The sequence below is a fragment of the Lissotriton vulgaris genome, chromosome 9 (assembly GCF_964263255.1).
Source record: "Lissotriton vulgaris chromosome 9, aLisVul1.2, whole genome shotgun sequence".
In the NCBI taxonomy this organism is placed as follows: Eukaryota; Metazoa; Chordata; class Amphibia; order Caudata; family Salamandridae; genus Lissotriton; species Lissotriton vulgaris.
Window position 1 is genome coordinate 779662954 of NC_141697.1, and position 27578 is coordinate 779690531.

At 42.1% G+C, this 27578-nt stretch overlaps 1 protein-coding gene across 1 annotated transcript in view; it reads left to right on the plus strand.

Moving 5' to 3' along the window:
• Positions 1–230: 230 nt before the first annotated feature.
• LOC147692239 (maestro heat-like repeat-containing protein family member 1) overlaps positions 231–27578 on the plus strand; it is a 62535-nt gene continuing 35187 nt past the window's right edge. Inside the window, exons 1-12 of the mRNA XM_086939514.1 lie at positions 231–397; positions 1016–1127; positions 2731–2809; positions 3237–3350; positions 4009–4070; positions 8455–8574; positions 10021–10128; positions 11294–11414; positions 12813–12853; positions 13165–13306; positions 14957–15009; positions 23507–23614. Of these exons, the coding sequence (XP_086795640.1) occupies positions 231–397; positions 1016–1127; positions 2731–2809; positions 3237–3350; positions 4009–4070; positions 8455–8574; positions 10021–10128; positions 11294–11414; positions 12813–12853; positions 13165–13306; positions 14957–15009; positions 23507–23614 (1227 nt within the window). The remainder of the gene's footprint in view (positions 398–1015; positions 1128–2730; positions 2810–3236; positions 3351–4008; positions 4071–8454; positions 8575–10020; positions 10129–11293; positions 11415–12812; positions 12854–13164; positions 13307–14956; positions 15010–23506; positions 23615–27578) is intronic.

Consider the following 27578-nt stretch of genomic DNA (forward strand, 5'->3'; position numbering starts at 1 on the left):
CTTATATTTGCCACACGGAACTTGGCCTGCCACACATTGAAGATACAATCAAAATCCAGCCTATACTTCTCTGGTATAGGGTTTGGACAATCAATGAGTGTGTATTGAATCGCGATATTTTGACGGACGTTCTAAACCTAGAACATGTGAGTAGGATCAAATGGCTTGTCTATGTTAAACGTTTCCTCGTTGAAATTGACTGCCGAAATCATTATGATGATCCTCTCACAATGGCTAATATCCAGAGGAAGATATTGAAAAAACAATATATGGAGTATCTTGAAGAGAAGAGAGCTAATGAGGAAGTAAAGAAAAAGACTGTATGTTCACACCAATTGATATTAACTCAGGACAAACTACAGCCATATTTAACCTTATGTATGACCAACTATGAGAGGTTTGTCCTGACACGTTTCAGGTTAAATATTCTTTTTAGACTTTTGAGTTTCCCTGTTATGAACACCTGGTCCCATGATTTAGTTGAGTGTCCATGTGATGACTCTTCAGCCCAATCGGACATTCATATTTTATTTTGCTGTAAATTTTATATACTGCCTCGTAGGAAATTGATTATCCCAATTTTAAAGGAAATGAATTTAAATCGATGCCGCCCAGCATTCTTAGAATTGCAGAGAATGGACACAGTATTAACTGTTGCATCTATTTCTGAATTAAAAAAAAAAAGTTTTTATACTACGAAAATCAATCTGTATGGATGAATTTTAATAGCTTTTTAAGTACAAAATTGCATTTTTATGTATTATGTATGATCCTTCTTTGTAATGAATTTTTATGCTGTGTACTTTTATGGTTATTGCTGATTAACCGAATAATGTAATAAAATTGAATTGAATTGAACATGTACTTGTGGTAATGTCTATTAAGAATTAGAACACAGGAGAGCGCATTCACACACAAACTCACTCTGGCATTCATACAGAATTTACACTTTAAAGTTTGTAACTCACCACTGACCATCACCATTTTCTCAAATTGCCCTTTGGCCTCATCCCAGTTTTCTTATCTCCTTACAGACCCTTGAGTTATGCATGCAGGCAGCTGTTACTAAGAGTTTCAGAGGCCTGAATGAAACTGTGCCAAATGTTCTTGCAGCCCTGCATCACCTGGTAAGTATATACATGAGGATATACAAAGTATCTCAGTGGGAAACAACAGTCATTTCCTAGGTAACATATTGTAACAAATAAAAGAACCACATTGTTCCCATTTGTAGCAAGAGTGTTTTTAAAGGAGAACATTTGGGAAAAAATATTAAATTATAATCCATAAAAAGCCTTGTTAAGTGCAATCTCAGCAACTGAAAAAAGAGCATATGCCATTTGCATTTTTCGATGTAACCAGGGAGGAGTCATGCCTCTCGAAAGCAATCAGAGCAGGTTGTCTTCACACCGCTACTCGGTAGTGTGGGATCTTCACTTATTCACCGCCAGGTATTCCCTACTGTGAACTAGATCCCCACATGTAGACCCAGGATCACCAAATGGTAGCAAATGTACAAAATGAAACATGAAAATCTGCTCATGCGTACAACCCAGATGTGAGCTTCCATATTATATTGGTTTGGGTCATCCTGGAGTCAGAGATGGTGAAAGTTCTAATTTCCTTGTACTTTTCCTTCCCACTATATCATTTTTAAACATTTTCCCGACACATGACAAATTTCAGTGTGATTCATGCCAGACCAACACACAGAGTCTCATCAACATGAACCAATTATCATCAAGAATGCAAAGAAAGAAGATTATTGCAAAAACCATTTCAGAACTGTCAGCGTAGTGAGGTACTAGGCAGGAGCCACCCATAAATCCACCTCTCTGCAACTATGGCTCTCATAATAGGTAACAGAGAAGGATACCGACCTGAAAGAGAAACGTCTTACCAAATAACAATGGTTTACAACAGAGACATAATCGCTAACCAAGCTTATCTCGGAGGATCAATTCTCCATCTAGACTTTTCTATATAACATTTACTGGACTCTCTGTGACATTCCCAACAGGAAACCCAATGCTTATACGGTTGATACAAAGAGGTTTAAAAACATCACATGTCATAAATAGATAGGTATATTATAAATAGTATATATCATATACATCTGATTAATAACATCAATTGAAAGAAATTCATTACTCACACAACAGAAAAAGTCCTAATTTAGGCACCGACAGAAAGACACGCTCCCCCCTCTGCCGACCAGAAACCTGGGATGCAAAAGGAGCAAAAAGTGCACAAAAGATGCCCGCTCTGAAAAGCATGCAACCCACCTTGCCTTCCAGACACCTCGGGATGGAAAAGGTGAACTCACTTACTGTCCCCAAAGATAAACAAAGTTGAAGTGCAACAATAGTGTCCTCCTTTATTTCCTTGAATAGCTGACACCATCCCTAGTGCCAGCTGTGTTAAATAGCAGTCTGTATGAATGCCTGCTGCAATCTCGTGAGACTTCAGAGTCTCCAAACCATACAAAAAACCATTTGAAACTAAGGAGCCCATCTTAGAGTGGTAACTGAGGATTTGAAATTCCGCCAATATTGGACTCGCAGATAATGCTGTTTTCCACGCAATGGAATTTGCTGTAGCGCTGTATGGCCTCGCAAACTCTTATGCTGTCATTCCCCCACTGAAAGTTATTTGCTGTCTGGATGTACGGGATTGGCTTTCAGATAGCCTAGCTTCCATTATTGCTTATTATTGCTTTGTTATTGACAGATCTGCACACCCAAAAGGGGAGTTTCCGATGAAAGGGAAGAGCCACTCAAGGTGTCCACAGCCATTATCCTGTCACTGGGTAAGTTGGTCAAAAATGCATGTATGCATATATTTGTGATCCTGCAAGTATATTATGGTCTTTACTAGGGATCGAGTCCTCAGAAACATTAATTTCTGTTCACTGCCCTGCATATAACTTGATCTTCCTAAAAACTAATATTGCTTCAGTTTTTATCTCCTTTCCCAGGGCATTGGTTGACTTTTACTGGAACATGGAGTACACTTTACTATATACAGCTATAGTAATCACATGAGTACTATGTGCTCCTAAGATCATCATTAAATGTTGTAGACCATTGATATCGTACCTCTTGGATATGAGTTGAAGAATATCCGTATATTTGGCCTTAATGACCTGCTCCTCTGCATTGAGTTTCTCCTTGCATGATTTTATGTTGTGTTATTTTTCATTTATGTTTTTTTTTCTCTTCACTTTACTCTTGCAGCCCATTCTCACTCTAGTGAGGTCCTTAAATATCTTGAAAGTAGCTTGATCCAGATGGGTGCAGAGTCCCGTGCAGTAACAATACAGCTGCTCTGCAAGCTTCTTGCTGAAACTGGTAAGACTGTCAGTGGGTAGGTGGCAGTGTGTGATTTAATTAGACATGGAGAATAGTTAAAGGACTAAAATTCTTGTCATGGAATCAGGAGTCCTAAATTATAGTCCCAAAGTACTCCCTTACTTAACCAATATGGTGCAGCTCTGAGCAAATCAGTTCAATTTCATATTCCTCAGCTATATTAACTGCAAATAGTTTCTGGTAGAGCACTGTAATTTAAGATCAAGCCTCCCTTCCATCATCTTCATAACATGAATTGTGGTAAAAAAATAAAGTAGTAGTCAAACAATGCCACCTCAGTCTTTTCCGTTAATTGTTCCCATTGTGAACCATTAATGGGACATGGACACTGTGAACAGAGATCCTGACATAGATACTGGACAAGAATAAAAAGGGACATAAAATGTGGAGCAGGAAGACAAAGACACGCTCAGTGGGACATGAAGACACAGACATGTACAGTGGAACAGGAAAGCATTGATAGGCCCATGGGACTCACAGTCACAGACTCGCAAACAAAACTAAAAGACAGGACCCTCAGGGTGGTCAGCACAGTTGATAGCGGAAACTTCATCTACTTATCTATTAATCTTGATCTTACTAGACAAAGACAATATCTATGTGTTATGAACATTTGGTGTATGGCTTTATTTCATAGATTCAGAAGGTGACTCTTATCTGGATGCTGTCTGCCACGTGCTTGAGGATGACAATCGCAAGGTACCATCAAGCTATTATGTGTGAATTAATCTGTGTTAAAGCAGTTTCATACCCAATACCTCAATCTAATTAAAGTTTTGCACTTTTTGGATAGTGCAGTATTCTCTACTTAGAAGGACCCATAGCAGTGGTATGCATACCACAGTCTGTTAAATTTCTTCAAGGCAAATTTTCCTGGAGTCGTTGGGTCATGGAACCTCCATTCATGTGTGTCTGTTCAGTGCATCCTGTGTTCCATTGTTTCCCTGTCCAAGTGGACATATCCCAGTTTTCCTGTCCCACGCGCTGGTCCCTAATTGTTGAATAAATGTGTGTTAAGACACAATTCTTTTGTGCTGTCCACGTGTTTGGTCTGTATTTCACATTGAGTTGGTCTGTAATACCCTTCACTGAAGAGGAGAGTGTTGATGATCAAATCAGGGGGTTTGAAGTTTAGAATAATAATATCTGCTCAAACCTTTAACAACCGGGGAGTATGATATTTTGTTGATGAGTCAAAGGTCTCTTCCAAGAATGTTATTTGGGCTATGTCTCAGCAAAGCCTCACCAAACGTTTATCAATAGTGCAGAATAATATTCAGTGTGCACATTTGAAAAGTCAAATTGTGATATAAAAGATGTATTGTCTGTAGAGATTGGAATATATGTAACTTTCTTGACACCAAATACGTCAACAATGTGCCCAACTTCAGTGACATTGAGAAAGCAGGTAACTTCAATAACAGCATCACCATGGTCAGCATGTAAGAAAGTACAGGACATAGGCATAAAAGAAAATCAAAAAAGTAATTTTCTTTTGATAATCAACAAAACCTGTATTTCCATAACTGGGTCTCTATTGTATTCTCTTTGGGGGTTGTAATGGGTTTGTCATTTTTAACCTCATGATATAAACTCAGTTGACTTTAGATACTTGAAAGACTAAACCAGAAACATGAGAGACAGGACTCTACGAGGAACGTTAGAATCACAGAAATCAAACATGGATGTATTCTTTGGTGGTTGAAGCCATTGGGGCCAGCTTGTGCAAATATGCAGCATACAGAGCCATATTAGGGACGTGAATTTTAACCCTGATACGTGGATATAGGAGACTGTGACTATTTACGGTCTTGAGACCAAATGACTTCTTGAAAGTGATATGGACCAACCTAACATCAAGGTGTGGGATAATGGACTTTCAGCACTTTAACCCATTTGTTAACTGATGGCAGAGTGGGGATGGTGTAGGTTTGCTATATCCTGTGGGTGGAGTAAGAAAGAGGCCATCATTCTTCCCACAGACTACTATTGGTTGTTTTCATTCCACAGTAGTGAAATCCACAGCCTATTTTTCAGTCTCATTTTTTGTAATCAATACCAGGTCCTGAGAGGTTTCTTTGTTGATTGTAACCTACCTGGACATATTTTGCAAACTTTTACCAAGTCCCAGGCACCCCTCATTCACCCTTATTGTTCCTCTCCGATTTTCAGGAGGTACTGGCCACGATTACGGTCAATAACTCCTCTATTTTACTACTGGGAGATTTTAACTTCTGGCCTTCAGACCCCGCAGAATGTCCGTCCTCAAGAGCGTTTTCAGACACCCTTCAATCTCTTAATTTTGTGCCCCATGTCCACTCTCCCACCCATGTAAAAGGACATATCTTAGACCAGATCTGGTCCCTGAATTGTCCGGTAGACTCCCTATCCATCACACCCTGCACTTGGTCTGACCATCATTTGATTTCATTTACCATTCCCATCAACCCCACTGTTAAGCCCCCACTCCCCAAGAATGTCTGGGTCCGCGCATGGAGCCGAGTGGATCCTGACAATCTATCCGCCTTACTAACCTCTTCCTCCCCCTCCTTACAAGGTCTATCCACTCTCTCTCAGGCCACTGCTATTGAGCAATGGCTTTCTTCAGGTTGTGACTCCATTGCCCCACTGAAGCAGGTCACTTCTAAGCGGGAGAAGGATGCCAACTTGTGGTTCAACGAGGATCTCAAGACTACCAAACTAATGGTGCGCCGAGCCGAGCGTGCCTGGAGGAGGAACTACTGTCCCTTACTCCGATCTGAGTTTATTAATATTCTGGCTCAATATAAAAAGGCTATCTTGGCTGCCAAAACAGCCTACTTTTCTTCAAAGATTCTTGCAGCTGAGAATCAACCGAGGGAAATTTTCTCGATTGTGCATAATCTGGCATTCTCCGACAGGACATCTCTGAAGCCCACCCCCTCCCAGGAACTTTGTCACTCCCTAAATAATTACTTCATTGAGAAGATTGCTATTATCAAAACCAACATTCCCCCACCTCCCCCTACTTTTGTTGACCCTCAGTGTCCTCCCCCTAAGGGACAACTCGATGCCCTTCCTCCCTTGACCAAGGAATCTCTGACTTCGATAATTCCCCTTGTCAAATCTGGTTCCCCATTAGACTCTTGCCCTGCGCACATCCTCCGCCATATTTTTACTACTTGTCCAGACCCCCCTCTCCACTTCCTTAACAGTTCTCTTTCTCAGGGGGTTGTAACCAATTCACTGAAAACAGCAGTCATTATTCCCATCCTAAAGAAGCCTGGCGCTGACCCCTCGGTCCCCGCCAATTATCGCCCCATCTCCCTCCTGCCATTTCTGGCCAAAGTGCTCGAACGTCATGTCACCTGTTCTTTGAGCTCTTTTGTGGAGGAGTATGGGGTCCTGGCCCCTTGCCAGGCCGGTTTCCGCCCCGCACACTCTACGGAGTCCGTAGTACTCTCGGTCCTTGACAACCTCAGGGAGGGAATGGATACCAATCAGACCCAGGCTTTGGTCCTCCTCGATCTCTCAGCCGCCTTTGACACGGTTGACCACACCATCTTGCTTTCCGGTGTCAAGGCGGCGGGGATCGGGGGTACCGCCCTGGTATGGTTGTCCTCCTTCCTGAGGGACCGCACCCAGGCTGTTCGCCTGGGTGACTTTTCTGCGGACTTCCGGAAAGTTCAGTGCGGGGTCCCCCAAGGTTCCTCCCTCTTACCTCTTTTGTTTAACCTTTATATTGCCCCTCTTATTTTTTCACTGCAGCAAATGAAGGTCAGCGTATAAATTATGCGGATGACCTCCAACTTGTCTTCAATCTGTCTTCTTCCCCTGCTTCTATCCTAAATTTCCAGTCTATTATGATTTATATCCGGGACTGGATGAACCACAACCATCTGAAACTCAACCCAGACAAGACTGAGCTGGTGTTGACGGGTGGTTCATCCAGTCCCTGGTCCTCACTTTTTTGGCCCCCATCCCTAGGTCCCCCACCGGTCCCTTCTACCTCAGTTAAAACATTAGGCATTAAACTCAATTCCCAGCTCACTCTTCACTCCCAAGTTAGTTCTGTGGTGTCCTCTTCCTTTTTGTCACTGCGCACCATTCGCAAGGTATCCCGCTTCTTTTCCTTTGATGCCTTGAAATTGATCACCTTGGCGATGGTTATCTCCCGCCTGGATTATGGCAAAGCTCTATATGCAGGTATACCTGCATATAGTTTAAGGCGTCTGCAGTTGATCCAGAACCAGGCGGCGCACCTGGTGTTCAATCTACCAAAATCCCACCACGTAACTCCCCTCCTCAAGTCCCTACATTGGCTCCCTGTCCGTGAACGTGTCCAGTTTAAGCTTGCTTCCATCATCTTTCAAGCTCGACTGGGCACGGCTCCGGCTTTCATTTCATCAGAAATCATTCCCTATATCCCTACTAGGGCACTGCGCTCATCTACTCAATCCCTTCTTACAGTCTCTCGTTTCCGGAGGAAGAAATGGGGAGGATCGAAATTCGCGACCCTCGCACCAGTCCTATGGAATTCCCTACCTCTAGAGCTTAGAGCCTCACCTCTCTACCCTCAATTCCGAAAACAGCTCAAAGCTTATTTATTTGCTAAATCCTTTAACTAGTTCACTTGCTGTTTCTGTCTTCCTTCCTACTTAATTTCTGTTATTCCCACCCAGGGGGTCTGTCTGTTGCAGCGCCATGAAACCGCTGGTGAAAGTGCGCTATACAAATAATTTTAAACTCAAACTCAAACTCAAACCTATTGAAGGTGTAGTCTACCTGGAATGTTTGAATGTTCCCTCAATTGCACTTCGGTCAGACACTCTGTAAAAACAGTTAAATTAAATTGACTCGAATTTCATTCTCAGAGTGTTTTAATAACCCCTTTCCAATATTTTTATAAAGGTTGCATCCAGGTACTAGCTTTCCACACATAACAAAATGTATCTTTCTATCCTCTGTGAACAAAAGGGAAAGAGAGATTGTATGGTTTCCTCACACTCCCTTGCTGCTCCCTCACCAGAATGTGGGATTTGATCCTATTTATATGCCAAAAGGGTTTCTCACTAAACATGCTTACCATTTTGTTTTATTATAGGTTATTCTTGCTACTTTAAGTTTAATATCCAGTTTAACATCCAAAGGTTATTATGACATGAACGGAAGAGCTGTGATTGAATATGTGCTCAAAAAGTACAACCTCCTCACCAAAGAGAAAGTAAGTGGTAGATGTATATATTTGTTTAAGTGAATGTGTTAGGGAACAGCAACCGTAGTCAGTCAAAAATAAATAAGGGTACCTTTTACCCCCCTTGTGCCCCGATGAAGCTCCTATGCCTTATAATAAACATCTGCAGTGCTCCATATGGGGAACAGCGTTTACAACGCAACTTTTACCACGCACTACCTTTACCACGCAACTTTTACAACGCAAGTCGTTACAACGACTTGCGCTGGAGGGCCCTGTAGGATAGGGAATGGTTTAATTTACTATCCAAAACCTTCCCTACTATCCACGGGGACTGGAGTTGGAATTGTAAATTAAACTATTCACTATCCAGTGCCCCCCAACGCAAGTCGTTGTAACGACTTGCGTTGTAAAAGTTGCGTGGTAAAGGCATGCGTTATAAAAGCATGCGTAGTAACGACATACATCCCTCCATATTTGCCCCGGGTGGTGGAATATAGACCTTGTGTCCCTCTATTTCGTTCCCATAGGCCCACCTTGACATTCCATGTTCTCCATTTGAGCCTAATGTTTCCCCACTACCACTCCAGTATGTCTTTCTCCCTTCCTCTCTTTAAAGGTCCCCCTTGCTCCATCGATATGCTTACATTTGCACCTGAAATGCTCAGAAATCATGGGAATGGCACAGTATCCACAGCAGTGCTCTCAGGCAGTGCAGAGGCCTACCACACATTCCAGCCTATGAGAGGCAACTGACCATTAGACTTTACCAGAGCTTCTAGGGTGATTGGGCTAGGCTCAAAGGCATTCCGCTACTGCACTGAAATGATATCACTGACAGTGCATTATCCTGTTACATAACCTTCTTTGCTGTTCAAATGCCTGACAGGGCAAACTACCAAATTCTGCACAAAGTAGCACAAATATACTTCAAATCATTATTTCATATCAACATTGTCTCTCAAAATGTAGTTCCTGGTATTCTTTTGTCCTTCTTACGAGTAAAAAGTCCCATTATATAGCACATACTTCCCCATAAAGCGGTGTGGGCAGGGTGCATGAGCAGCCCAATCCGTGTGTTAAGGATGAGAGACTACCTTGAGGTGCCAGAGGTGCAATGTATCCGGTGTAGTGTCCCATGAATCAGACGCTTACATATTATAAGTAAGTCCACCAATATATCTGCAGTATATGAATGCTATACCCTTCCCTGCCAGATTACTGAATATTAATAAAGAGCAGAGCATGAGAGCATAACCTCATTTATACATTTGTATTTACATGTTTGAGGTGATTGTTTACGTTTTCACCTTTGAATTTAAGCCAAGAGATTCTCTTTGGCTTGCAACTTGGATTAGGAAGTTGTAATGTTTTGTCTCTCACATCTCTTGTCCCTCCCGTAAGGAGAGAAAACATAGTGAAAATGATGTGAAAATACATGTTACTTTACTTCTCTTGCTTTCCACATTTTCACAGTGTACTAGTAACATGGATCATGAATTTTATGTTGAGGAACAGACCATCTGCATCCAAATCTCTCAGTTCCTCAATAAAATTGCATTACGCCATAGAAATACTGATGAGGTAAGTGAGAAAGATGTGGAACAAGGTGGGACATTTAACTAGGAGTGTAGAAAATATAAATTGCAGAATATCCAGAGAGTCCTGATTTCTCAAGTGATCTTAATTATCCTTCACCTCACATACAAGCATGTTTTAGTAAAGCTCCCTCTGCTACAGGGTTGTATGTGGGAACCATGCAGGCATTCATCACGCCTGCCTTAACAACGTGGTCTGAACCAAAAATGCGTGTTTAAAATGTATTCCTTTACCACACAAGTTGTTCCGATGACTTGCCTTAGGGAAAGCGCTGGACTTTGGAATAGTACAATTTACTATTCCAACTCCAGTCTGCGCAAAAGTAGGGAACGTGTTAGAGTTAAAGTCCAACACTTATTTTAATGACTTGCATTTTTAAAAGGAAACGTTGTAAAGAGGCATTCGTGGTTTGGACCACGTTTTTAAGCACAGCGTGTTTCGAGACGCGATGTAAAGGCTGTTTCCTCTGCTGCTGGGATGGAGGTCTACTGTCCCATGCGGTCCTCATTCCCAGTGTTTGCAGTATTCGGGGAAGATTGCTAATCAAATCCTACCTCATTCATTTTAATGAGGCAGGAGGTTTTGCATTCTTCTGAATAACCAGTTTGAAATGAGACTGAATGGTACATGAGTGATATTGCAAAACATTGCTACTCAATTTGCATCTAATATTTACTATCTGCCCCATGATGCATCATTCACCAATATTTCACATCAATAGGGTCTTGCATTCCGGGCAATGTCTTTGCATACTCTGGCACATTGATAAAGATAATTATATGAAGATAACAGCAGATAATGAGATCATTTGCAAAGTTCAGCTCACTTGCAGGGTTTTTAGAGAGTAAATGTTGCACACATTTTCTGCAAATAATGTCTTCATTCTCCTTGGATGCAGAGCCACAGATTGTAGCATTAAACAGGGTTGGTGCTACATGAGTGTAATACTAGGCATCTGCCTTGGACACCATCAGCAAGGAATGGTATAAGGAAAGGGAAGAATCAAATGTAGCCCCATTTCCAGGAGACATGGACTTGGAAAATGACACATGACCTTAGGTGCCAAAAACCCTCCCACCGGGAATGACTGTTTATTAGCCTTATTAAATGCTAATGATACAAATAACGCATTTGCCGGTCTTTCTTGCAGGAATTTTGGAAAGAGATTTTGAGCTACATGTTGGAAGAGGACTATATTTCATCTGTGCCAGCTCTGTGCCAGATGCTACTTGTTGTGGATAAACGAGCAAGCATCAACTTTCAGAAATGTGGTGAGTCTTATGCATCCTACTCATTGATACTGTGGGATCGATCATTGAAGGTGGTTAATGCTTCGTCCTAAGCTCCCCAGATCACCTCTTACATAGTCATGATATGGCATGAGGTGAAAAACCAGTCCATTTGCTCAGGAGTTGTGGTTGATTTATTATAGCATGTGGGTGTCCTTTCAAATAACAGTTTTTGCTCTCCTTTTAGAGATATATATGTCTGTGCCAATGTTGCTGCTCTCTACATACTTTTTGCAGTTTGCCAGCTATAAAGTTACTTCCCTGTTAATTTCATCTCTTCATCTGGTTAATGCTCTCAACCCCTGTCAACTGTCCCAGGTTTCCACACTCTGTGAGGCTACTCAGTCCTCTAATGCTCCTCTGCATACCTTGGAGTGTTTTTGCTCTCTTTGGAATTACTTCTGTCTGGTATGCTGATCAGACCCTTCTGGGTTTGGTACCTATTTATACGCGTTTAATTTTGTTGACAGACACAGTGGTGTATTTGGCTCCTCCTTGGAGTTACTTTTAGTTATTATATTTTTTTCTGGTTCAACATTTTGGACCTCAGATCCAGACTAAAATACTAGTAATTGGTCCCCAAGTGACTTATGGACCTAGTACACAAGGATGCCTGTTCAATGAGGGTAAGTGAAAATAATTATTTTGACTGACTCCAAGGTTAGGAGGAAGATTTGCATCTCTGGGTGACTACCTGTAATTGCAGACTGCATTTCCAGGGTTCCAATTAGCTCTCCTCTCTCAGTTTTCCATTGGCTGTGTTGCTAAAGTGCAAGTGACCTGGACAGATGGTATCATAGTCTATTTGTTTGTCACCTGTGTTACGGGATTGTGAGCAGAAGAGAACAAGCAATATGTGCCCCTATGTTGCCTGCCTCACAGGTCCTTAACATTATTAGAAAATGGATATGCAAGAACATGTTCTGGAGTCCTATTTTCTTATGGGTATCTGCTGTCACAGAATGACATGGTCCATTCGGGATGCAAAGCAGGTCCACAGCTCCTGCTGCATCCTCTCTGATCCCACTGAAGACGTTTGACCCGCAATGACAGCTGCAGGGGGGATCTGTGCATGACAGCTTAGGTCATTCCTTGACAGCAACTGCTGTGGGTCGCAAGGGGAGCATTGTAACAAGTACCTTACAACTCTAGCAGCAACCTTAGTGGTAGGGGACCTTTGCCAGTATATGCAGTGATCTCAAAGTATCCTCATGACCTCTAGAGCATCAATGAAATGTCACCCATCACCCCACCCTCTTCTTTGCAGGTACAACTATGGGCCATAAGTGTGTGTATCAGCCATATATCTTTCTTTAGCAAGTGTTACTCAGTATTATATGAACTGAGTATGACACAGCTTCTTATTTTCTATCTAAACAGCTAAAGGCCTTCCAATGCGCAGCCTGTTCATCAGACTACTTGTGAGTATCACATACCACCCCATCATATTCCACCATATTCCATCAGACCCCTTTTCCCAAATTCTTTGCTGGCATTTCCATACAACTTGCCCATGAAGATCTTGAATTCAACTCGGCTTTTATCCATATGAATTTGATGGTTTTATATCCAGTCAATTGGTTATCAGAACAACATACTGCTTACATTGAACAGAAACAGCCAAAATGTGGATTGTATGGAAAACAAGATAGCATTTACATATACTTTAAAGCCCAGAGAGTAAGACCTGATAAAATGATCATGTTTTGAATACTTTGTTGTGGATTTTCAGGTAGTTTCTTCTTATCCCCACTGGGATGTCGAAAGGGGAACCTCGGTGTTGGCTCTTCTCCAGCACCTGATTTCTGCAAACTACCCATTTCTAGTGGGACTCGGAAAAATGAAGATTCCTCCCCTGATAGCATATTTAGAAGGTAAGACACCAAAGCATGAGCCAGTGAGCACACAAATTAAACAAGCATTAATGACATTTAAACAAGCATTGACATAGCCAATTATTCTGGTGTTCGCTGCTAGCTTTTAGGCTTTGTTCACGCTTGTATTTTTTAACGGTGTTTGTAAAACCTTTTTGTGGGAGGAGACATCAGGAACTCACCAAGATAAAAAACATATTGTCTAAAGCATAAAATATTGTTTTGGTTTCGAAAATTCCACATTCCCATAGTAGTCCCTGGAACTAAATAAAAATACTCTGTGTGTGAATATACTCCTTGTGTAAAAGTAGAATGTCATCATTCAGTGAAGTTAGCCTAGGGCTGATTGGCCCATTGTGCATGCTGTGGAGGAAAAAAGAGAATTTGTTTGATATGACACAATAGATCAGCGAATGAGGAGGTCTGTATAAGTAAGCAACAAAAAAAAAAAAGAAATACACACAGTCATTTTTTGTAGCCGGCTGCTGCCATACTCCAAACCACATCGACAGAAGCTTTATGCAAGTTCTGGGTTCCTTCCTCATGTTGACAGCATTGGTTTGCTGAAAATCAGTTAGTGACAAAGCTTCTGCAATGAAATGCTTCAGCTGTCAGACGCAAGCTTGATCACATAAATAAGCGGTATCTTGAATCCATGTTTTAAAGAAAGTGCACATTTGCTCAAAGATTCCATGGACATAGAAAAAATACTTCTTCAATATATCCAAGGCCATCATGATTATTACACTTCTCAGATCCGCAACGGGTCTTATATTTCAATTGTGACTTATTTTAACAATGCAGTATCACCACTACTTCGAAATTATTGAGCTTGAAAAAAGACCACAGGTGGCTTCAATACAAAACACATTTATGAACACCAAACGTTGTCTCTACTTTTATATTAGAAGCAGGTATTAGTCAGGGTACATGGGAGGGTAGATTAGCCTACTTGGGCATAACATTGTTTGTATGAAAAGTAAGGCTGAACAGGGTATTTCACTGCAATTAATATGTAGGAAAATGTTAGGACACTAGTTCAACCATTAGTTGCAGTTAAAAGAAATGTTATAACTGTTGCATAACTGAATTCTACTATGTGAGAATTTCACAGTGAGGGACATTAAGAAGAGTTGGTGATATTACATTGGTAGTAATGAATTGATATGTATTACTGTTAGGTTGCACACCCTTGTTTTCTGAAACATAAGATATATTTCAGCCTGTGTATACCAGATATCATGCCGAAGTGTTTTAATGTGTTTTTAGATAGATAGTACTTATTATATAGTAAAAGAGCATTTGTCTGTGTGCATGTAGTTTTAGAGCAAGTATGCACTTTTAACTCTGAACTATGATGGTGATCCCCTTTGTGATCATCATTGCACCTGACAGCTGAAATGCTTAAGAGCAGATGCTCTGTAATACACTGATTTAAGGAGTTAAGAGTAACATCAAGTGCACATGAATAAGTGAGGGCCTTGAAATCAATTACTAGGTGAGGCTGAGCCAACAGACACATTGTTCACACTTTGAATTGTGTGATTCTACTTCTGCCAGTGCTTGGTATGTAAGCCCATGGCCTTTAAAATGCGTCTTGATGTTTACCTTTACTTACATATATATCTTTTTTTCCAACTGCTATTTCAGATTCAACTGAAAGAACCTTTGACTTGGCACTGTGGAAATGCATCCTTGTTTCAGTAAGGATTATTTGCTAATGAATGTCACACATGACTCTTGACTCATTGTTTTCTTCCATAACCACTCATTCAGAGTGAATATATGCAGATATTTAACTCACCCCTTCAAAGTGCTGTTCTGCTACGTGTTTGCAATATTTTCACCCTATTTCTATTGTTTCTCTGGATTATGATCGTTTCTATGACCTTGATTATGATTGGGCACAGAGGAGGAGAAGCCGTACTGGTTACACAACATTTTCCTAGGATGTAATATCTATCAGCAGCATTAATAACCTCTTTGGCCCAAGTTGACACTCAGAAAATTGAAAATTACGTACTTACTGCACCTAGTCCTGCATGTATCAGAGTGTATCCCCATGTTTTACTCAGGTAAATTACAGGCTCGGCTGTGATTAATCCATTACTCATAAATTTGACTGCTGTTGCACAGGGCTAAAAATGTAGCCACACACTGGTAATCGGGTACTCTGTCTTTTTTTGTCCTCAGGATAGTCACAGTAGCAGAAAGTTATTTTTCTCCATGGATTGTCACAATATTTCTCTTCCTGCCCACTGCTTTTTGAATTATCAGTACGTTCATATTATGCAGTCGGCTTGGCACATGATCAGTGCTCCCTATATTCATCTGAATTATCACTTTTTTACTGTTCCAGTTCAACCTTGTGATGGCCATATAATAGCTTTCTCTATTCATCCCTTGGTTAGCCCACTACTACTTGATTCCTTTTTAATTCCCAGACAGTCACATTAACTGTATTTTGACGAGGTCATCACACTCCACTGTGCTATTATTGTGCTCCTTGTAGGAAGGTGGAATCTGACTACATGGTTGCCCCCACTTTTTTCCTGGTGTTTTGACGTTTTTTGACTTAGTTTGGCAGGGAACCTGCTAGTTAGGTCCCCAGCCTGTTTGCTTTCTCTTATAAATTGATTCCATGTACTTTAGATACACTCCAAATTGGATTCTAGGGTACCCTTATAAATCCCTAGTATATGGTATACTATGTACCCAGGACATAGGTACCCCAGAGGCCTCCCAAGGGCTGCAGCATGTATTATACCACCCCTGGGAAGCCTTCCAAAATGACACAACAGGTCTGCTACACCAGCCTCTGTAAGGTGGTGTATGCACCCCTTAATCATATAAAGGTTTCCTACATCTATCTTATCACTACACATATGAACCTATCAGTCACCCCTATGGCAGGCCTTATCAATCCTGAAGGCAAGGTGCTGGAATTTGTGTGAGAGGGTGCCCATGCATGCGCAGAGCCCCTCTGCAGCCTTCGGAATCTATCTCCCGTGGTAGTTAGTGATGCAGCCTAGACAATATACTCTTAAGTGCTGTATAACCCCGCGGCTTCACAGGACGATGTGGTCTTTGGGGTAAAAAACACCTTGGAATCATACCTTCACACCAGTAACTGGTGTGGGAGGTAGGATTCCTCCATGGTAGAACCACTAGTGTGGGGCACCGGGCTACCCGGTACTAGGTTTCCTTAACCCTGGCATCACAAAATGGATGCTGCAGCCACAGACACGAGTCTGACCTCTTGCTGCTGGACGAAACTCCGGCAGGGGAGGCCTGGACAATAGGTTTCCAGTCACAAGGAGGTTTAACTACCTTCCAGACAGGCTTTAGTGTATTGGGGCTGGGCGGGTGCACTCTAAGAGTGCTTTGAAGTCTGCCCTGTGGGCACATTTGGTGTCCCTGTGAATAGCCCAGTTCAAACCAGTTGTAGAGGATACCAGCCCCTGCTCTGGCACGAAACTGGACAAAGGAAATGGGTGTAGCCACCCCTCTTTCCAAACCTTCCCATAGGTGGGTCTCCAGAGTTTGTTCCACCCCTTCCTTGGGTATAAAGTTGGAACCCCTGTCTACAGGACTTTATATTTACCTGGACGAAACTCCGATACTGAATACTGAAAGTTCGACGATCTACACGACGCTAGATGACTGAAGAATCTCCCTTGGAGTAAGGTAGTTACTCCCCTGCGTGGCAGGCACCAAAGACGCATCTGACCGGTTTGCATCTCTGAAGCTCCCACCGTACTCCGAAGAATTTTCAACACAGGAGGTGTGTTCCCAGACTTTCCAGAAGCGAACCCGAGCTCTCAGCAAGGCTGAGACCTGAAGCCCACGTGGGGACTGCGGAACCGGAACCCCTGGACACCGTGCACATTTGCAAGTGCATATGCTTCTTGGTAATCCTTGAGGCTGTGCTTTGGGTTACTTGTAGCCCAGACCCCGAGCAGCATTTCCACGAAAGATTGTTGGCCTACACTCCACGAGTGTTCCGTGAGCCGACCCTTTGTGTTTTCTCTCGAGGTACCTTTGCGATCCCTGGTTTGTCAAGCTGTGGGTCCCTGAGAAGGCAACTTTAACTTTCCTTGGGCTTCCCTGGTTGCTCCAGATGTGCCCTGACTCTACATCACTTGGTGAGTCCCCTGTACCCTGCTGGTCCACACCGTAGCACCTTTTCTCATTCTGCGTGTGTTGCTGTTGCTAAGACTTGTGTTCAATCCGAGCACCGATGCTGCAGCACTCGACATCCTTTGTGGGACAGCTCGAATCTAGCTCTTGGTCATCGTCGATGCCTCCTGGTCCTCGTTGCTGCAGAGTCAGGCTTCACCTCTTCGCACCAGAATCACCTGATGGGCCTCATTTATCATGCCCCTGTTCACTGGCAAGTGACCCAGACTCTGTCCCCTCTGCTTTCAGGTTCGTCACATCTTCGATCCAGGCTTGGATCACACCAGATTCTTTCCTTCTTCACGACAGCAGCACTTTGCAGCAGGTCACCATTGAAAACGACAATTCCCAACACCATTTGACACCTTTGCACCCGGCTTCCCTAGGTGAGGTAACTTGAGTTCTCCGGTGCTCCTGTGGGTGTTGGCCCTAGAACCCCTTAAGTCCAAAGGGATTTGCTTAAAGTCCTCTCCTAAGTGTCCTTAAACTTTAAAATTTCAACCGTGACTTTCCCTATAGGAGCTAATGGAGCTCGGGGCTGTGTTCTCACACTGCACACGTGCCCCGTGTGTCCTCTGTGTCACTACCTTGGGTAGTTCCTTGGGGTCCCGGCGATTCTACAGGCTCTAGGCCTTGTGTCTAGTCAAGTTGTGGTTCTTATACCACTTTCTTAATATATGGTTTGGTCTCCCCGTGGGGCCCATTGTATATTGTGCTATTTACTTAAGTTCTATCGTGTTTATGTTGTGTACCTGGCTCTGTAATCTCATAAAGAGATTACTAGAGAGTGTTTAGTAATAAATACAAATAATATATATATATATATACATATATATATATATATTACCTACTGGCGGTCGCCAGTAGGTAGTTAGAGTTAGGATCTACTTTCCATAGGAAATCCGCAACATTCTATTGGGAATAACTTTGGCGCCGGTGGACGAATCTTTGCGAATTTCTCAAAGTTCGTGGCCCGCTCCACTCCACTCCTTCCCTGAAAATGTGGAGGGGATTTGTCAAGCTGGGGCCGAGATAAAAGGGGGGTCCCAAAACGTGTTTTCCCCATGTTAATTTCCATAGGGCGGTTGGCCTCACTTTTAGCCTGAACGGCTGAATGGATTTCCACCAAACTTGGCAAAATTGTAGGGACTGGTAGCCCGATGTGCCTTTGCAATGTCTCAAGATATGTGCTCCAGTGGATTTTGAGTAATTTAGGTTAAAAAATATATATATATCTATGGTAGCTCCCCGGTACGCGCACCGGGGAGCGCTCTGGGTGTGCCGCGCGAGGTGCGCAGGGAAAGCTAATTGGCTCTCGGGTGTCTGTAAACATTCGAAACAGTCCGGACCGGCCGCCATCTTGTGTCTCGGTAGGATAGAGACACAAGAGGTGGAAAAAAAGGGGGAAATGACCATAAGGGGGCAGGGATAGACCCCCCTGACCCCTTAGGTTTGATGTGGGGGCCATGGAGAAGTGTGGCTCACTGGTTAGAGCAGGCAGACCCTGAAGCAGAGGTCAGACCCGGGACCAGGGTTCGATTCCCGACGCGGCAGGGTGTTGAGCTCAAATGTCCACGGACTCGATAATTCTCGCTTTGGTGCCTGACCTAATCATGGGTTCACACTCTGCAACTCTGGGCATTAAGCTTGCTTAATCTCCACAACGGCCCCCCCGCGGCGGGATGCCTGGCTGTCACCTTGGGGATGCCCTGTAGGGGCTGTCTCACAGGGAAAAGCCAGGACGGGTTCCCAAGGCAAGCGCGGAGATACCCCTTTGGGGGTCGATTCTGGCGCTATATAAGAAATATAATAATAATAATAATAAAAGGGTGCGGGGGGAGCGCCCAGTACGCGCACCGGGGAGCGGACCATGGGGAAAAAAGAATGACAGAGTTTTAAAAAAATTTAGCCTTTTTTTATAAATTGGAGGTAGTTCTAAAAAGAACTGTTTTTTTTCTTCTTTTTGTTGTTTTATATTTTTTTTATTGTTTTTTGGAACATTTTTAACTTTTTTGGGGTTTTCTGAACAGTTTTATATTTTTTTTGTATTTTTCATGGGGAGAAACGAAAAAACAGGGAATTGAAAATGGCTCAACTGGAGCAAAAAAAAAAAAGAAAAGAAATAATTAGCGTTTATTGGGGCATTTGTGGTTGTCCCCAGCAAGGACGATGAGCTTCATGCTCTGTTTTCCGTAGGAGATGGTCTTCCCACAATTGAGTTCCAAGTTTGGTGAGGGGTTATTAGTGTTCAGAATTGAATGGCGCACAACATGTAGTGGTTGAGTGATCACAAGAATGTAGTTTACGTTAGTGCTGCTTGTACAGAGAAAACCCTAAAACTCTGCAACCAAAGGGTGTAGAACTACCCTTATGTAAAGTACAACATCCAGTCAAGCGCACACAACAATTGTAAAGTTATAGGTAATTATGGTAGACGTTCAAGGCCTCCTCTTGTTGGACAGGAGGCCCAACTTTTCACCAATTAAAAACTAAAGACGGGATGAACATCGTGTGTGACCTTATCCTTGAACGTCTACCATAATTACCTATAACTTTACAATTGTTGTGTGCGCTTGACTGGCTGTTGGTCTTCCCACAATGTTTACAGGTTATTCGGAAATCCGCAAACCGTGGCTGAATGCAAGGGATCGTCTCTCTTGCCTCTTGTCCCGACGGAGTGCGTTGCTTTCTTTTGGAGGAGGTGCTTGTAGTTTGGGGAGGGTTTCTGGCCAGCTCCCTCATCTCTGCAGCAGAATAGTTGATTGGATGCCTGCGCTGCATGAGTCTAATCATTGTGTTGTTTCCGAATGAATATTTTTTATTAGGGTTCCCCCTAGAAAGTTCCATGCCACAGATTAGGCAAGTCACCTTGGCTGCATTTACTTTTTTCTTCCCCTCTGGGATCGAAAAAAAACTCCCATATAATGTGTGGTCTTGGCTGGAATGGGGTATTGTGTTCTTCAAGCCATCTTCTCCTCCCCTCCTCCTCCTCCACCTCCTCTTCCTCCTCTTGTTGACCACCAATGTAATCTTGTGGTGGTCCTCTTGGCGGTTGTGGTGGTGGTGGTGGTGCAGATGCACCAGCTGCTGCTGCTACTGAAGCCATTATATAGATCAAAAAGGTACAGAGAGGTACAAACAGGTCTTCCTCAGTCAAAGGACAAAGTCAGAATAAGGAAAAAAGGTGGGGTCTTTCATCATTTGGAAAAAAAAATGGCCTGAACCAATGAGAAGTGTTATTTTCAGGTCACAAGACCAGGGATGATGAAACCAAAACTGTTCTGCACCTATAAAAAGTGTTATTTTCAGGTCACATGACTGACGCGCTTACGCGACGCGCCCCCGGGCGCGTCCCGTAAGCGCGTCGGATATTTACGTTGCGTGATCGTATTCGCTCGAGTGCTTCCGGGTGCGCTTACGCCATGCGTATCACGCGGACGCGGCTACGCGATACGTCACGATCAAGTTTTCGTTCGCGACATTGGCGCTAACGGGACGCTTCCCAGTTCGCGCACCGGGGCGCTCCAAACGACTACGTTCTCCGGGGCGCGCCCCGGGAGCGCTCCAGGGTCAAAAATAAAAAATAAAAAATTTTAAAAAATTGTTTAAAATAAAAATAAAATATAAGATTCATTCATTTTCAAAAATATTACATTTCATAGCTTTAGACATTTGCTATTAACCAAATTTTGAAATTCAAAGAAAAAAACATAGGTTTGGGGCCCTATATATAGAGTTAGGAATTAGCATTTAAAAAACCTATGAAATTCACTGAAAAAACCATAGGTTTCACACCAGTTATAGTTAGGAATTAGCATTGAAAAAACCGATTAAATTCACTGAAAAAACCATAGGTTTCACACCAGTTATAGTTAGCTGGAAATTTTACTGACATAAAACCATTGAAATTCCACGCTATAGTTAGTTGGACTCACTATAACTTGCGCGTGTAATGCACTGCTGATGACTTCACATATTACATCACTCATGACATGGTCAGTGACATCACTCATGACATCACTGATGACACCATCTTTGTGACAGAGTGACAGACCTCCTTTCAGTGTAATGTAACCCTTAAAACACATATTCGAAAATAGAAATGAACATTTTCAAAAAAATGGAGATATCCATACCAGTTACAACAACCAAATCAGTAATACCACCATCTATATACACATCCACTCATTCACCAACAGTTCTATATAGTCACTCATACATATACTCACTCATCATATGTAGTGATACACCTATACATCCTGTTACACACCGACAGTCATCCAAAAGTTACTCACACACAAACTCACACATGCAAATAAACTATTGAACATCCATTTATTTGCATATACAACTATACACACACTACCACCTTACTTCTAAGGAAACTTACTCATACTTACTCTCTTAAACAATCACTTATAGAAACACATACTTATTTAAACAGGAACTCTTACAATCTCACATATACTCACTTATAAACATGAATACTCACATATACTAGATTAAAACATATGTCGTTACTGATAAAGACACTAGTGAGACAGTCATTCACTCACTAACACACACATATACACACTCATCCACCCATACAGTCCTGCACATATGCAGTCTTCCAAACACATACAAACAGTGAGTCAGTCATTCATACATCTATGTGCTAAGTAATACCCCCACCAAACCATACAGACACTCATACTGATACTAAAAAAACATCTAATAACCCATATACACACACATGTAGCTACTCACCAACCCATGCAGCCAATTATACACAAAGTGAAACACTGATACATATATTTAAATATTTAAACATTACTCGCTAATATATGTATTCACTAAGATACACTTAATAAGCCAGTTAACCAATCAATTTTTTTTTAAAACATTCATTAAAACACTTATTTAAACATTTATTCTTCCATCGACCTTTACATATACATATATAAAAGCTATTTATTTTTCAGAAAAACACACATTCACTGGATGGTGTCATCAGTGATGTCATGAGTGATGTCACTGACCATGTCATGAGTGATGTAATATGTGACGTCATCAGCAGTGCATTACACGCGCAAGTTATAGTGAGTCCAACTAACTATAACGTGGAATTTCAATGGTTTTATGTCAGTAAAATTTCCAGCTAACTATAACTGGTGTGAAACCTATGGTTTTTTCAGTGAATATATATATATATATATATATATATATATATATATATATATATATATATATATATATATATATATATATATATATATATATATATATATATATATATATATATATTTATTTTTATTTTTTTATATATGTATATACATACCTTGTGTGGTTCACCTTTTATTTAGACATTAAAGAGGTTATGATCTGGTAAACCAAGCTGCTTTACACTCCTTCAAGACTTAGCCTAAAGGCTGCTCTCCATAGCTACCACTAGGATAGCTTTCAATAAAGGTTGTCTTAACCTATCATCAGTATGGGTTGTTTGGACTGGTGCAAGGTGCCCACTATAACTAGTGGACAGCATGTGCCAGACCAACTTCTCACACTCCTGAGATGCAATTTCCTTTTCCTTGTGTTCAGTCTTCACCCTTGTTAACATTAAATTTACATTTGGCCCCCACGCTGGTGATCGAAGAGTCTATATGTTTGCATTCTGCTCCTAAGTATGTGATATTGTTGCACAGTCCCCATCTGCTTTCTGTCAGGATTGCTGCACTGTTGCTCTTTTCACAGTAATTTGTTGGCAGCATGCTTTTGTTTTGTGTGTTTCTTTGTAAATCATGAACACTGTAAAGGTCTCCTTGTGTCTTCTGACCACTGATTTCACACCATACTAGTTAAGCGTTGCTGTATGTGTTCTCTGGTTCTTCTGCCATCATAATATTTCGTCATTACTGAGGTTGTTGTTAACCGTAGTTTGTTCACTCATCTTCTTAAAGTCAATGCACCCAGAAGTCAGCTGTAGATACTGCATTTAAGTATATATTACTGCTTTAAAGTTTATTTCTGTTTTCTTTGCAGTTCCTGGGGAGTATCCTGAAACAAGTCCCATACAGAGAATGGCACGTCTCATTAATGGAGGAGTTCAGCTTTCAGATTCCCAGTTTCGTCCATCATGAGAATGAGGAGGTTAGTGCTCTCAAGGGTCAGCATTGAACCACTGGGGAAGTCAATTTAACACCAAGGCAGAGAAGGATAGAACTGTGTATTCCAATTGCACTGTGATTTGTAAAGTTCATTTTTATACTATGGGTACACAGGACTGGAATAGACCAGCCGGAAAAATAAGGTATGGTTCTCCCTTTCCCTGTAAAAGCCGACCTACTAAGAATCAGATGGAGATGAACTCCATAAGGTAATTACTCTCCACCTGGCTCATTAGGAGCCACCACATGTCAGGGTTATACTCATTGCCCCAATGGATCTCCTTCAGCTGAAAGGTACTCTTCATGTTAGAGCCACTCTCCATTCAGTGGATCTGAGGTCATATTCATGCAAAAAGCAGTTTAGGTATTGTTCCTATCAGAAAGCAAAGAAGAAAGACAGGCAAACAAAGAAGGGGGAATCCTATGGATTATTTCCTGGTGCACTCACACATCCATGAGGATGTCATGCATCATAGTGCGCGTTCTCTTCATAGGGTCAACGCAGCAATGACCCATGGGCCCCACAAAGTGCGTGTGTGGGCGTTTCGAATGTGAGTGTGGGGTGAATGTGTGCAGTGATGTGAAGGGAGACTAAAACTGTCTCAGAGATACCAAACTTGACTTTAATGTAATGGTTCCCTTGGAAGGATTAAAAAAACATAATTTGATAGGGGCTACTACAGTGGTGTGATGTACCCAAGTAGCCTAAATCTGTGAGTGTAGCCAGGTTGACATCTTTGGCCAAAAAAAAAGCCTAAAAAGATCCACAACACTTCTTCAGGACCCAAATAAATGGGGAAAACCCTTCCCTACCCCTAAGACGTGACATGCAATGTAGGTATTCCCTCAAAAGAAAATACCTGTTTTAAAATGTTTCAAATTGATTTTTCAACCTAGACAATAAATGATGAAAATAAAGAAAACACACAGTAAACAAATGTTTTGTATGTATGGTCCAATTCGCCACCAGAATGGCTTTTCCAGCTCACTGTATCATAGTGTCTCTAAAGGTAGACATGTACATGCTGTTGTTGGCGCTGATCAGTCGCCACAACCTGAAAGATGTGAAAAAAACAAGCTAGTGCATACAATATAACAGAACAGGCAAGTGGACATACGTGAAATGTGTAATTGGAGTGATTGTTCTCAGGTGTGGTGTGTACGGCCCCGGGAAGGAGGGATGACCAAATGGCCAATGAGGAGAAGAGGGGCGAGCTTGAGCCAATAGGAGCGAGCCCGCTCGTATGCTAGTGCAACAGACATATCATCCCTCAGTGGCGACCGTCTCAGAGTGTGTAGTGGTCAAATGCTGGCCAGCCCGAAGACACCATGTTTTTTTTAAATGGGGTGTCTAAGCAGTAAAATAGGACAGTTGAATGTTTTCTTAATGGAGAGTGACGGTAAGAGAAAAGCATGGTGCACTGGCATATATAGTGACAGAGAGCAAGTCAGGTGCACATAACTGCTAGCCATCCCTCATGGTAGAATCTAGGCCTATTGGTGTCTGTGTTCATGTTGTAAATATGGTCCTCCTCATGTAATAAGTAACATGGGTGACCAAGTGGTCTATTTCCAATGGATTAGAGTGCTTGGAGAGCGCTATTGGGCAAAAGGCTAATGAGGAGAAGAGAAAAGAGAAGGGGTACGCTGGTACGCTAGAGACGATAGGAGCAAGCCCCTTGCGTGCTGGTGTAACAGAAGTGTCATCCGTCAGTGGCAGCCATCCTGGAGTGTGTAGCGATCAGATGGAGGATGGCCCAAAGTCATCAATGGCATTAGTAAGGGGCCCTCGAAACAAGTTGACATACAGTAAAATGTTTTCTTATTGGAGGGTACTGCCTAATTGGTATCAACAGAAACATTCATGTTAATGAAGAAGAGACCCATGCCAAGTAGTAAAATACTTTTCATAAGCACTGCTTAGTGGGGTGTGAGAGACTCTATAACAGGGCATTTCATATGTGACATGGTGTCAGTGGTGATATGGTAGATCAGATTCCATGTATGAAGAGAATGTCAGTATATCCATGGAAAGGGAGTATCTGATTTTGCAGGGGACTGACTGGGGAATTACACCTAGCACCAGCCAGAGGTTTTAATTTTTCAGACATTTGCTGTTGGTGGAGAGGCAGAAAATCCACTGTTGCTCTCTTCTTAAAAGGTTAACCAGGCCCCGCGAGTTAGTTGCTTCAAAATTGTCCACCGGAGGTCATCTGGAGAGTAATTAGAGTCGTAAAAGTAATTGGACATTTTTGTAGTGCTGTGTCTGCAGTGGATATTGCACAAGTGCTCCATTATTCTTGGTTTCTTGGGTGCTTGGGGTCATTCCCACGTAATGAAGGCCTCACGGGCAAGTGATCAGGTAGATGTCGTTTTTTGTATTGCAGTTAGTGTAATTTTTCTGTATCCAGGTGAACTGGGGACCCAACTTGACCTTTTTGGAATGTATATAAGAGGGAACATTGCCCGTAGGACTCACAGGGATAGTGTCTTGTGACAGGTAGTACGACCCACAAGATGTTCTACATGAAAGACTGTTGAATGCGGGGCCTGGTGTGTACCAAGAGGTCCTTCAGGTTCTGGAACACTTAAAAGTAAATTGTGGCCGTGGGAACTCAAGTGACTCAGTGCATAAAATTCCCCAATGTTTCATTATGGTGCATTTGATCCGATTGGAGTTGGGGGTGAAGATAAGGACTCTAGTAAGGACATTTTCAGTGGGTCTTGCGTTAGTCTCTAAAAGAGATTCCCATTAATTGTTTCGTGTACTTTTCTCAGCTCGTTTGATAACTCTGGATGTGTAGAAACAGGAGGACAGATTCCTACTAAGTGCTTTGGCTTGAGCGCTATAATCTTTCAAAAAACTGCAATTTATCTGGACACAGAGAAACTGCCCATATGGCAAGTTCTCCTATAATGCTTTTGGATGGTGACTCTTAAATAACAGAAGACTGTTGCTATCAGTGATATTTTTATATGTCTTAGTGCATAGTTTCCCCACCTTAATGGAGATTAGTAAATCCAGGAATGGTATCTGCCTTGTGGAGGCAGTCTGGGTGAATCTCAGGTACGGGTTAAGAGTACTGATCCAGCATCCAAATTCCTGGCATGTGGTGTTATCACCTTTCCAGAAGACCAGAATAATATCTATGTATCGTCGCCACGTTAGAATGTTGGCATTGAAGGGATTCATATCAGTAAAGATGTGTTGTTCTTCAAAATGGGCCATGTATAGACAGACCAGGCTCGGGGCAAGTGTGCTGCCCATTGATGTTCCTTGTATCTGATGATAGATCCAGGTTTGAATTTAAAAAAAGTCATTATTCTACGCTATCGTGCCACATTCGATAATAAAGTCAATCAGCACTGCTATTGTCCAATTTGGTGCTCTGAGGCAGGCCTCAATGACCTCTATGGTGGCGTCTTGAGGGATGTTGGTGTACAAGGCCTCTAAGTCTAATGTCAAAAGGAGGTTGATTTCCTGGTGATCATTTGTGTCAGAAATCAGGTTCAGCATGTCCCTTGTCCTAGAGACCAGTGGTATAAGGTAGTGGTCGCAGAACTTACTCAAAGCTTCCAATAGAGATCCAATGCCATAGACGATTGGCCTTCCTGTAGGGGGCCTGTTTTCCTTGTGTATTGTGGGCAATACGTAAAAGTAGCGGATCCTTGGTAAGGTATTCACCAGGAACACTGCTTCATGTTTAGCAATTCAATCTTGTGCCTCCGCTATCATGACCATGTATTGAATTTGTTTTATCGAGGTCTCAGTTGGATCTGAGCTCATTGAGCGGTAGTATCTCCCATTCGCTAGCTGGTGTAGGCCTTCTTGGTTGTAATCGGTGATGTCCATCACAACAATCGCTCTGCCCTTTTCTGCTGATTTGATCACGATCAAAGGATCCTCAGTCAAGGCTTTAACTGATCTGTGTTGTTTTGGATGACAA